Source organism: Epinephelus lanceolatus, chromosome 6 (genome assembly GCF_041903045.1).
Source record: "Epinephelus lanceolatus isolate andai-2023 chromosome 6, ASM4190304v1, whole genome shotgun sequence".
Taxonomy (NCBI): domain Eukaryota; kingdom Metazoa; phylum Chordata; class Actinopteri; order Perciformes; family Serranidae; genus Epinephelus; species Epinephelus lanceolatus.
The window spans coordinates 20,645,477-20,658,551 of NC_135739.1; the positions used below are offsets into that span (position 1 = coordinate 20,645,477).

Here is a 13,075-nt window from a genome sequence, read left to right on the forward strand (position 1 = left end):
TTGACCTTTGACCACCAAATTCTAATCAGTTTTTTCTTCAATCCAAGTGGATGTTTGTGCCAAATTTGGAGAAATTCCCCGAAGGTGGTCTTGAGATTTCACATCCACAGGAAAGGGATGGATGCAAGATCACATTGACCTTGACCTGTGACCTATGACCATCAAAGTCTAATCAGTTCATCCTTGAGTCTACATAAACATTTGTGCCAAATTAAAAAACATTAAATAAAAAAATAAATAAAAATAAAGTCAGTCAAGGTGTTGTTGAGATATTGCATTCACAAGGATGAGACAGACAAGGTCATAGCAAAGTTGATTTGTGACCTATGATCACCAATATCCAATCAGGTCATTGCTGAGTCCATGGGGGACGTTTGTGCCAAATTTGATCAAAATTGGCTTCATAGTTCACATCAATAAACTAAAGCTACATTACCTGAGAAAGCTGTGGGATATTGTGGAAACCTAATGAGTGAACCTTGACTTTTGTTTTTTTGATTGAATGTAATTTTTTTTCTTCTACATTTTGCTGTTTTAATTGTTGTTGTGTGTCCGACCTTTACGTCAGACTCTTTTCTTATTATTTAACTTTTTCATCTTTATACTTTTCATTGCTGTTTTTAATTGTTGATATACATTGCTGCTACCTTTTTTTTTTTGGACCATCTTCATTACTTGTCTGCGATTGCTATTATATATTTGTATCCTTCTGTCCCATTGAATGTGAACTCAGGGCATTGATGTAAAAGAGCTTAATGCTCAGTCAATTTTCCCTGAATAAATGACGACACAAAAATGCAGGTAGTGCTGTAGTTTGTTAAAAACAATAGTGGCTTAAACTCAAACTGTTTTAAAATGTATCGTGTACTCAGTATTTATGGCATCCAAAATAACAAAACTGTACAATTATAATTCACAAGTGATACAATCGCTGGAAGAACAACAATGTTAAAATACTTTTGTGCCAGTTTTCCAAAAGCCTACCAGCAGCCGTGCTCTCAACTTGCAATTTAATTTTAAAGTATAAATGATCACACTTCCGGTATAAGTCTGTCTACAGCTCGTTAACTTGACGCAGCTCCCTCCTCGGTGCTCAGTGACTGTAGACATCTGCAGCTGCAAGAGATCTTCAGCACGAAGCGAAAGGGAACACACCTCCCTGGGCTAAATCTATGGTGCACATGCAAAATAATGCCTCGAGGCGCTGCACGCGGCTAAAAACTGCTACAGTAAAATGACTACAGACGTGTTTGTGTGAATGAAGAGGACACACGTGTATGAGATACAGTGTGCTATGAGCTGTCTCTGTGCTCTTCATGTTTTCCCTCTCTTTATCTACACCATTTCAAACCTGTAAAGGTTACACACACGTGTCATGTGATCTGACAGCTGCTGTTATTGTGAATGTATTAATGTCAGTGCGCCCTCTAGTGTTCAGCATTTCAATCTGCAGGTATCTACTACACCTGCACCACGCCTGCTGGCAGTTCATTTTCTTTACTGAACAACAGTTAGAACTGTTATTAGGAGGACAACATGGCCCTGACCTATTCCTATTTCATTATTGATGCAGTGGACTGGTGGGGAGCAGATACAGGATTAGTTCAATGTCCACACAGTTTGATATGTTCAACATCATACTTGCGTTTGGCTATGTCGTCAAGCTAGTTTGCTGTTTCTGTCGAGTAGTTGTCCGTTAGTCATTCACTCCACAGCAGGAAATGGCGCTTTGAAATAAAAGCTATGCGCCAGAAATTCACTTTACTTCAAATACTTCAAAATAAAGTTCACAAACTTGACATGTTCTCAAGTCACTTCCATTCAAAATGGACCCGCAACCCACTTTTGGACCATGACTCACCAGCTGGGAACCACTGGATTAGTGCACACATTAATAGAAACTCAAATTGTTTCACCTGTTTGCAAAAAACTTTGAATTATGATGCTGCATGATTCAGAGTACAAAGAAAGGCCCGGGTGTATGCAAACTAGGGGCACAGCACCAAAATGTGGGCCCTATGCACAAGCAGTCTCTGAGGGTGCCCTACTCTTCCTCTCTTGATCACCTTTTGAATTTAGTTTGCTTTCTAACCCTGTTTTCCCTTTCTTGGTCCAGCTGCATTTAGCACAGGGGTAGATGAAACCATTTTGCGCTGTTAAAGGGTGAGAGGAGCCTCAGGCAGCTTTTTTTTTAAAAAATATACAGTACAGGCCAAAAGTTTGGACACACCTTCTCATTCAATGCGTTTTCTTTATTTTCATGACTATTTACATTGTAGATTCTCACTGAAGGCATCAAAACTATGAATGAACACATGTGGAGTTATGTACTTAACAAAAAAAGGTGAAATAACTGAAAACATGTTTTATATTCTAGTTTCTTCAAAATAGCCACCCTTTGCTCTGATTACTGCTTTGCACACTCTTGGCATTCTCTCCATGAGCTTCAAGAGGTAGTCACCTGAAATGGTTTCCACTTCACAGGTGTGCCTTATCAGGGTTAATTAGTGGAATTTCTTGCTTTATCAATGGGGTTGGGACCATCAGTTGTGTTGTGCAGAAGTCAGGTTAATACACAGCCGACAGCCCTATTGGACAACTGTTAAAATTCATATTATGGCAAGAACCAATCAGCTAACTAAAGAAAAACGAGTGGCCATCATTACTTTAAGAAATGAAGGTCAGTCAGTCCGGAAAATTGCAAAAACTTTAAATGTGTCCCCAAGTGGAGTCGCAAAAACCATCAAGCGCTACAACGAAACTGGCACACATGAGGACCGACCCAGGAAAGGAAGACCAAGAGTCACCTCTGCTTCTGAGGATAAGTTCATCCGAGTCACCAGCCTCAGAAATGGCAAGTTAACAGCAGCTCAGATCAGAGACCAGATGAATGCCACACAGAGTTCTAGCAGCAGACCCATCTCTAGAACAACTGTTAAGAGGAGACTGCGCGAATCAGGCCTTCATGGTCAAATAGCTGCTAGGAAACCACTGCTAAGGAGAGGCAACAAGCAGAAGAGATTTGTTTGGGCCAAGAAACACAAGGAATGGACATTAGACCAGTGGAAATCTGTGCTTTGGTCTGATGAGTCCAAATTTGAGATCTTTGGTTCCAACCGCCGTGTCTTTGTGAGACGCAGAAAAGGTGAACGGATGGATTCCACATGCCTGGTTCCCACTGTGAAGCATGGAGGAGGAGGTGTGATGGTGTGGGGGTGTTTTGCTGGTGACACTGTTGGGGATTTATTCAAAATTGAAGGCACACTGAACCAGCATGGCTACCACAGCATCCTGCAGCGACATGCCATCCCATCCGGTTTGCGTTTAGTTGGACGATCATTTATTTTTCAACAGGACAATGACCCCAAACACACCTCCAGGCTGTGTAAGGGCTATTTGACCAAGAAGGAGAGTGATGGAGTGCTGCGGCAGATGACCTGGCCTCCACAGTCACCGGACCTGAACCCAATCGAGATGGTTTGGGGTGAGCTGGACCGCAGAGTGAAGGCAAAGGGGCCAACAAGTGCTAAACACCTCTGGGAACTCCTTCAAGACTGTTGGAAAACCATTTCAGGTGACTACCTCTTGAAGCTCATGGAGAGAATGCCAAGAGTGTGCAAAGCAGTAATCAGAGCAAAGGGTGGCTATTTTGAAGAAACTAGAATATAAAACATGTTTTCAGTTATTTCACCTTTTTTTGTTAAGTACATAACTCCACATGTGTTCATTCATAGTTTTGATGCCTTCAGTGAGAATCTACAATGTAAATAGTCATGAAAATAAAGAAAACGCATTGAATGAGAAGGTGTGTCCAAACTTTTGGCCTGTACTGTATATACAAAGTTCATTCTTTCAACTAATTTATTCAGCCAATTTTAATTTTGTTCTAACACCAATAACTTAAAAAAACTGCAAACAAAACCAAACTTTTCGCAACATTGTTTTTCTAGGTTCCCCTTTCCACTTTGTGTAGTTCGTCTGTTTCAGGTGCTAAAACTCCAAATTGGTGATTTGACCCCCAAGACTTTCAGGTTGCTCCACATTGCTAGTTTTAGTCTTCATCAGACTCAGTCTTCAGCTGTTGTGTGTTCAAAAAGTTAAGTCACCGAAGTGATGGATTCATGAAAGGATCTTGGACACGTAACACCAGACGTCACAGGCTCCTAAGTCAAGTCTTAAGGCCTACAACGCAGCTTTTATGAGACCCTCACCAGCCAAATTCAGTGGGTGCCAGTCAGCTCATTTCCCTAACACTGCACACGCACAATGCCTGCTCCTCTGGCAGAGGTATGAGATGTGATTTCCTTGATGCACAAAAAAGACCACAGTGACTTAGGAGGTGTTGGGTAGTTGGCTCGGCCACGGTGATGGATGTTCCTTCAGCTCCAAATCAGACCTGAAGCCAAGATTGAGGATCTCATCTCTGGGTATGATGCACTTAGGGACTGAATTAATTTACTTCCCCCCACCCTCTTCTCCCAGACCAACACACTCCCATGTATCTATTTAAAGAAGCAATTAATGTAAAAGAAAAAGACTTGCAGGTGCCAAGAACATCTGATTCTGGTCCCACATAACCAACAAGCTGATTGATAACGTCCTCTGTTGGTTTGATTTGCACGTGTCAGAGTGATGTAGGGTTACTGGCCTTGCCTACGTCACATCACCGTAATTCACTCAGACGCTCCATGGTCCATGTGAAAAGTTGGCCCATTGACGAAACCCACGATGACTAGCTATTGATTCAATACTCAAGGGGCCGACTGGCCCCTCCTCCTGATCCCGGAGAGGATAAATATATTGACGGGATGGACTCAAGGCAGTGGATTGCCTGTCTTGCTTGAGGGAGTGCTCATAGTGCAGCAATAGTTTGGGACCTTACAATGCGTACTATGGATAGGGTTACAGTTGTGAACTACTGCTTTGGACTCCTGGGTTTGTTATTACTGCAGGGAATGCTAAATGTGGAGGGACGGAGCATATTTAACCCTGGTAAGTGTGCAAAAATGGCACTGTTTTAACTCCTCCACCCCTTAAATTAGTGATGTTGTCAGTTTAATTGTTTGGTTTTGCCAAAATGCAACAGGTTAAGAGATGATGTTTGATTATGAAATAGGATGCATGTGACACTTTCTGTTTGTTTGGTGATATCTGGGGTGTTTAAAGCTGCATTTTTATTTGCTTTGTTTGTGCAGGGAACCATGTTTTTAATTCCAAAGAAGACGCAGATCCTCAGAGCAAGATTCTAGCGCTGTTACTACACAAGAGCTTAGTTCCTGTTGAAAAGGATGATGCTCTAGGTGAGAGGTTAAGTAAAATGGTGGCGTTAACATATATAAAATAGATGCATTTCTTGCTTTGACGATGACTGGTTTTCCTGTCTGCAGGTCTCGAGCTGGCCAATAAATTAGCAGAATTAGAGGAGGTAAGAATATTTACAGATTTACCTTGAAGTCATTTGGAAAAAAATGTAGATTAGGAAGAAAACCTGTTATGGTTTACTGCAGTGTAAATTTATGGTGTTGACACTGTCTGATCCTTCTTATTTTCTCAAAAAAGCAAAACAATTTTGAGCAGACATGAGGCTCTGAATGAAAACCTGCCTCCTGAATAGATGTTGTTTCAACACTGAGATGACATCTACCTGTCGTGGTGCATTTAATCACTCTGATCTCTGCTTGTAGCTGCGTGCGCTGAGGGAGGACCTGGAGCTGGAGAGGGAGCTCACAGCCAATTTGGCAGAAGGCAAATCCATAACTAGGAAGAGGGGTGAACGTGAGTTAAATTCAGTACTTCTGGATTAAAATGCATCACACAAACTCATTAATATCTGTAGTTAATTCTAACCTTTGCTGTATTAATGTTCTGCATGTACAATGTCTTCATCTTCTCTCATCTGCAGCTTGCTTCTGGAAGTACTGCGTCTGACACAGATGCACAAGGAGGAGGACCACTGTGAAATCTTGCTGCAAAGCCCCACATAGCCTTAAGACTCAAAACACCAGTAATATAATCACTCTGCATTTATCCCAGCAATATAGAGTTGTGTCATAATCAAAGTCATTAATAAACATTTCCACAGCACTGAGGTGCCCTCATGAGAGATCTAAGGACTGCGGCTGTATATCTGTAAATAATCAGCTGCTCACTGGAAATACTTGAGGGTCAGATAAGACAAATGTACTTGACTGCAAAGACATTATTATTGTTTTCAGAGGGATTTTATTTGCCTGCTGCTTGTGTTGATGTCGCTCCCTTGTGGCAAAATTGGGCATAACATTGTTTTTGTACTGTTGCCAACAAACAACACATCTGTCACTGCTTTCAGAAATGCTGACCTGCTGTTTATTTTACAAAATAAATAAAATTCTAATGAGAATATGTACTTTTTGTTTGTTCTGCTCTGTAAAAAAATTATCAATAAATGGACTCTTTTTTTGAGGTTTGAAAATGAGACAATTGGTTGCACAACTTTCCCATCAAAAAAGGACATTACTTACCATGTTCTTACAACCCCTCGTACTTGTACGATTGACCTCAGAAAATAAATACGTTAAACTGTGGCAATAAGTCAAGTCAATTTTATTTATAAAACACAAATAAAAACAACTCAAACTGTCCAAAGTGCTGTTTGGACCATATCTAAAATCACAAAAAAAAATAAAAAAAATAAAAATTAAATTAAATAAATAAATCAAATCAAATCAAATCAAATAAAATAAAAATAAATTAAATAATTAAAAAAAAGAAGGTAAAAACCAATGCACACAATTCATACGCACAACACAAGTAAAAAAACAAAACAAAACAAAAACAGCCACATCAGGAGGATTCAAATATGTTTTGAGCCTGGATTTAATAGAGTCAACAGAGGGGGCAGATCTAAGCAAAACGTAGAAGTGAAGGAATGTGGCACATGTTGCACATCTGCAGTGACATGGGAATTACTGCACAGCAGAGTTTGTTTGGCTGGTTCTTTCAGAGGAGGGTGACTGAGCTGACTCACAGGCTTAGTCTAAATAATGGGAGAGCTGCTGTGAAAAGATCTGAATCCACACTATATTTGATGAAGAAGTTTCAGGGAAACCAGACTGAATCTGTCGCTCAGCTGCAATCACAGCAGCATCAAAGAAAGTGATGAGTTGTGCTTTGAGCCACTGAGTCATTAAGTAACCTGTACACAATAATAGCCACATGCATGGACATTACGATTTATGTGTGACCCTCTCCTACAGAGGAAAAATGCCTATGTTGTAAAGAGTGGTTCGTGTTTGCGCATTTCTGACCTGTGCCGACAAAATGAGGAGTTATACTTCAAACAGCTGTCATAGACTTTGTTGGATATGGATGCGCTAAAGTTTTGGCTAGTTGTGCTACAAATGGATCCTGACACTAATAAGATTATCAACTGTTATTCCTGCAATGGGGAAATTTGTGGTGGTACAGCAGCAAAGAGGATGGTGTAATAACAAGTAGCATCAGCAAGACGTAATGAATATGTGAATGGTAAAATAAAAACCTCTGCTGCATTTTTTTCTCTCTCTCCTCTTCCAATTGTTATGCGAACACTTCGTCAAAAATAACAGTGGCAATAAAAATCAAAGGCCTGAGACACATTTGAAATCAGGTAAATAAACACTCATGATATTGAAAAGCTTTTAGACAACACTAAAATACATTTTCTATAAACCACTCCGGTTATTATACTCTCTCTAAATCTCACACACATCTTGTGATATCTTGTGATATTTCAGAGAGAGACTTCTGCTTAACAAGGCTCAAGCGGAAGGTAAAGAGACACTTATAATAACAATCAAAAACAACCACTTTTAATGGACATACAGTGACGATGTTCAGTTGCCTCTTCTGCTTCTATTACAGCCTGTTGCGTAGCTGCCGATCGCTGCCAGCTCCTTCAATACTGGACCAATTTAAAAAACTGTTGTTCACATCAGTCTCTTTGATTAATATAAACAGGGAAATAGGGTCCAGGTTGAAAAACGCCAAAGATATCCTTTAACTTTTTTTTTTTTTTTTTTTTCCCAAATACAGGACTATATCTATTTCTATCCCAGTTTAACTACATCGGTTAAGCAGTTAATGGCAACACACACTCACTGTTCATCCCCATTACTATCAGCTCATGGAGTTTTTTAAAGAGACAGACATGAAAAATAATTATAACATGAAAATCTGAGCTCAATTAAACTAAAATTAGCAATTAATTGCAGGTAATTCTGACTGACAAATCTGTCCCAAGTTAATAATTCAATTAATCTGTGCACTTTGCTGATATGATAATTATGCCTCTGAATTCAAGGGGGTGTGAGCTGATTCAACATGCATCACACATCTACAACATCTGAATAAACTAGGCCAACATGAGATGTTTTTCTAAACCTGTTGGTATCCAGTAACTCAGCAGTTAATCATCACTGCCTGGTGCTCATATTAACTGTGACTGTCAGTGAAAGGCCATCGAATCACAAACACTAGCTTTCTCTCTCTACACACACGACATGTTGAGAGGTGACGCATTTTAAAAGGTGCTGCTGTAGTTGTCGAATCTATACAAATCTACAGCAGTGACCTTTGGTCATTTTATATGCTAAGTTTATGCAGCCGCTCTGTCACAGTGCAGGCATCAGACACAAAACACCAACTGACTCCATACAGAAATGTGTGTTATCTGTTTCAATTCAGTACATAAACTGAAGCGCAGGAAGAGAGTGGACAAACATCCCGTCGAGATAAGTCAAAAGTCAAAAGGAAATGACCCAGCATCCTCTGTGTCACTCATACAATAGCAGAACATTTAACCCCATGTCAAGTAGAGTTTCTTTGTGCGAAAGGCTGAATGATATCCCAAGGAGGAAACTGGCAATTATAAATGCTGTAACAGTTGTAATACTACACTAAGATTATAATGGCTCCAATATTAAGATTACCAGTAAAGTAAGTCCAAGTAATATGTCATTGTATCCTAATAAAATAAGTCATTGTGCATTTCCAACTGTCATATTTTTCCACGTCAACCACAGGTCAGACAGGGGGCTAACGTCAGTGGTTGGGCAGTGTGAAGGGTGTGAGTGTGATGGATGACTTTTGGGCGGGCATTTTAGTGGAGCGGCAGAGGGATCACTTGATAGAAAGGGTGCCCACCTCTTTAGGACAGCCCTGAAGAGAAGAAGAGTAACATGATCACAGTATCAAACGGACAATAATGGATTCGCACTTCAGAGGTTGGTATATATTTTAACTTGTTTTGTTTTTACCACAAGTCAGGTTTGGTCTTTTGACTATTATTTAAGAGCAGAAAAAAAATATCTTAATTTTTTTTTTATGTTTTTATTATTATTATTTGAGAATTATATCAAGCATTGGAGTCCAGATTTGAATTAAAAATTGACTTGATAAAATTTGAGTTGAAGAAGAATGTTGGCCTTTTGCATACACAGTTAAAGATCATTACTATACACCGCTGTTTGGGGTGATATTATGGGACAAACTTAATTTCAAATTAGGGCTGTCGCGATATTCGGGTATTGGCGATAACCATGATATTCAAAAATGACACACTGATATCATGCTAATAATACACATCTTATAGTATGTAAATACATCATTTGCCTTTCTTTCTGTTCACGCTTTGTCTCCCTCCACCAATGCTTGTCCGTGTGTAGTTGCTCTTTTAGTACAATCTTGTGCAGTCATGGTTACAGACTCTCAGTCTTTGCACGTCCCTACACTGTCATGAGTGTAAATCATTTGTCAAAAAGAACATGTCATGCCAGCCCTATTTCCGATTGAATCTCATGTGTCAAAATGTGTCTTTGTGTGTGTTATTTCAACTTTGCAGGCGCCTTGTGGACGATACTCATCCTCTTCACATTGCCACACCTTACCTACAACATGCTCTGCCCCAGCAGCTGCTTGTGTAACTTTAGAGGTGCTGTGAAGTGTGTTGGTGACACCATCACAGATATACCAAAGCAGCTGCCTGTCCACACATACCTGCTGCAGCTTAACGGCACAATAATGAACGTCATAAATGAGCAGAGCTTGGCAAACAGGGACCTCTTGCTGCGTTTCAGTCTGACTCACAGTCATTTACACACGATCCATCCCAGAGCCTTCCATGTGGCTCCACAGCTCAAGTCTGTCAAGCTGTCGTACAATGATCTCTCTACCCTCCCTGCGCGGGTTTTCAGTCCAATGACCACTCTGGAGCAGCTGCATTTAGATGGGAACCAGTTGGAGACCATAGCCCCGGATATGTTTGAAGGACTTGTCGGGTTGCTGGATCTAGACCTGAACCGGAACAAACTGAGTAGTCCTTCTTCAGATGTTTTCGATAAACTGTCCAGCCTCACCTTTCTGAACCTCGGCAGGAACTCCATAAAGAAGCTTCCACCTACCATCTTTCACTCCTTGACTAATCTCAACCAGCTCATGCTCTATAACAACGAACTAGAGGTGCTAGAACCTGGGATTTTTGACAAACTTATCAACCTTGAGGAGCTGAAAATCCATCAAAACTACATTACCAGCCTTTCACCTCAGGTGTTCTGGTCACTGAAGAACCTGAGGGTCCTCACCCTGTCCTCCAACCGACTTCAGGCTATCCCAGAAAAGAGCTTCTACAACATGCCAAAGCTGAGAAAGCTAACCATTTACAACAACCCCCTGTTATCTCTGCCAGACCAGCTGATGGGACACATGCCTGACATTATTGACTTTTATTTGTATGCCACTAACCTCACCACTGTTCCTGGAAATTTGTTTGCCAACATGTCTGGACTCCTGAGGCTTAACTTCCATTTAAATGACCATCTGAGGGAGTTGCCCTCAGACCTCTTCTGCTGCCTTCCCAAGCTTGAGAAACTCTCACTGAGATCCAACAACCTCCATTATCTACATCCTCGGCTGTTCTCCGGACTAACCACACTTGGCATACTGTTTCTTAATGATAACAAGCTGCAGAGCCTTCCAGATGACATCTTCCAGGACCTTAGCAGGGTTGTGTCAATTGATTTGAAGAATAACCAGCTTATGACTCTTCCAGGAGATAGTTTCTTGTCAAATACAGCTTTGAAGGCTCTTGGACTGAGTGGCAACCCCTGGGACTGTACTTGTAGTATCAGAGGTATTGCAAAATGGATAAGACATAATGAGCATGTGGTTCTTGACAGACAGGATGTGATATGTCACAGTCCAACATACCAACTGCTCCGTACTGTTGGCTCACTGCGTGATGAGGAGTTCAACTTTTGCGACACTATGACAGTCACGCCAAGTTATTTTTTGACACACAAGCCAATAAAAACATTCCACACCACTTCAACTCGTGGACAAACAACTGTTGCAGCTTCTACAACTACACCGTCCCCAAAAACATCTACCATCATTCAAGGAGCTACTCAACAATCCACCACTCCATCTTCACAACCATCTTTACATACCACAGTCCTACCAACAACTCTCCAAACTCCCACCCCTACCCTGCCTAACAAGGAGACTCTTCCCATTACTGAGACCCCCTCACCTCCTTTCTATGACACAGAGGTCGTTGAACAGAAAACAACCCAACAAGTCATCATCACAACAACTACTCCAACTACAAAACCATCTGACTTACATACCACAATCCTACCAACAACTCTCCAAACTCCCACCACCATCCTGCCTAACAAGGAGTTTCTCTCCATTCCTGAGACTCCCTCACCTCCTTTCTATGAAATGTTGGTGATTGAACAGGGGCCCGAGTTTGTTCACCACAACCCTCACAAGGCCTGGGTGTATGTGTGGTTTCTGCCCTCAGATATGACCATGACCGGACTTCTCATGTTTTCTCACATCCTTCTTGTGGTCACAGGCTTGGTCCTCATTCTTGGTGCACTGTTTTACATGTATCGCCTCAACAAGACCGTGAATGAACTGAAGACTGAGTGTGCACATCCTCCAGGGTTATGAAACACTTTGTCAGGCTAGGTGCACAAGAGATCAAGATTAAGCGTCCTTTTCCCGAGGTTGCAGTTTATAAACGATTTCTCTGGGGTGTAAGTTTTCTTGACGTTGTGTTAAGTTGTATCTTCAAGTGTTATGTGAGGACAGTCAGAATATGGGATTTAAAATATTGTGACAAAGCTAAAGCTAAAGGATATTTTAAAGAGCAAAGACTTAGGCTATGGTAAGACAATACATATATAATATCATATAATACAGTTAAGCATATCATACAGTACGTAAGATTCACAAACAGCTGAAATTAGCTTTTTTTTTTTTTTTTTTTTTTTTTACATATTTTTGGTTGTAACTTTATGTTATTTGTAGAGCTATAAGGAGCTGCTTGGATCAATCAATTGATAAATCGGAAAAAAAAAATGTAAACCTATTTTGAGAATTTATCAATAATTTCAGTGATTTTTCTGTCAGAAATGCCAGGCATTTGCTAGATTCAGCTTCTCAAATGTAAAACTTAGCTGCTTTTATTTGTCTTGTATAATAATAAATCAAATATTTTTTGAGTTTTGGATTGTTGGTCGGACAAATGAAGCAATTTGAAGTCATCACTTTGGGCTCTTGGAGGTTGTGATGCGTGTTTTTTTGACATTTCATGAAACAAATTGTTCATCAGGAAAATATTTGGCAAATTACTCAATGATGAAAATAGTGAATATGTTTTACAAAAATCAAATAAATTACCAATTAATAATTAGTTCCTATGTCCTTGTCTTAATGCGTCACGCACAAAGTGATACATAATAATGTCTCACAGTCTGTGTTAGTTTTACATGTTATATTAATCTGTGTTTACCATATGAGCAAAACCTATGTAGTGTGCAATATTAAGCTTCATAAAGCAAAGTCAGGCCAATGTAGTCAAGTTATTTAGTTATTTGTTTCTCTCTAGTGATGATAAATGTTTGTTGTAACTTTTGCTTAATCAGTCTGAATAAAATGCATTATGTGCAAATGTCTTTCTTCCTTGTTGGTGGATACGAGATGCTTGTTTGTCTATAGAGGATTAGATTTCCTGCTGCTGTGGTGTGTATTAATAAGATGTGGTGATGAT

General features: G+C 40.2%; 2 protein-coding genes across 3 annotated transcripts; both read left to right on the forward strand.

Moving 5' to 3' along the window:
• The first annotated feature begins 4,795 nt into the window (after positions 1-4,795).
• uts2d (urotensin 2 domain containing) lies at positions 4,796-6,385 on the forward strand. The gene is made up of 5 exons (XM_033622633.2): positions 4,796-4,992; positions 5,196-5,300; positions 5,388-5,425; positions 5,685-5,775; positions 5,903-6,385. The coding sequence occupies exons 1-5, from the start codon at positions 4,884-4,886 to the stop codon at positions 5,926-5,928; spliced, it is 369 nt and encodes a 122-aa protein (XP_033478524.1). The 5' UTR covers positions 4,796-4,883; the 3' UTR covers positions 5,929-6,385.
• A 2,660-nt stretch (positions 6,386-9,045) lies between these two features.
• LOC117253434 (uncharacterized) lies at positions 9,046-12,280 on the forward strand. Of its 2 annotated transcripts, XM_078168795.1 has the most exons (3): positions 9,046-9,242; positions 9,860-11,506; positions 11,687-12,280. In XM_078168795.1, the coding sequence occupies exons 1-3, from the start codon at positions 9,224-9,226 to the stop codon at positions 11,971-11,973; spliced, it is 1,953 nt and encodes a 650-aa protein (XP_078024921.1). In that variant the 5' UTR covers positions 9,046-9,223; the 3' UTR covers positions 11,974-12,280. The 2 variants fall into 2 exon arrangements, with proteins under 2 accessions (XP_078024921.1, XP_033476759.2); XM_033620868.2 differs by having other exon boundaries at positions 9,047-9,242; positions 9,860-12,280.
• The last annotated feature ends 795 nt before the right edge of the window (positions 12,281-13,075 follow it).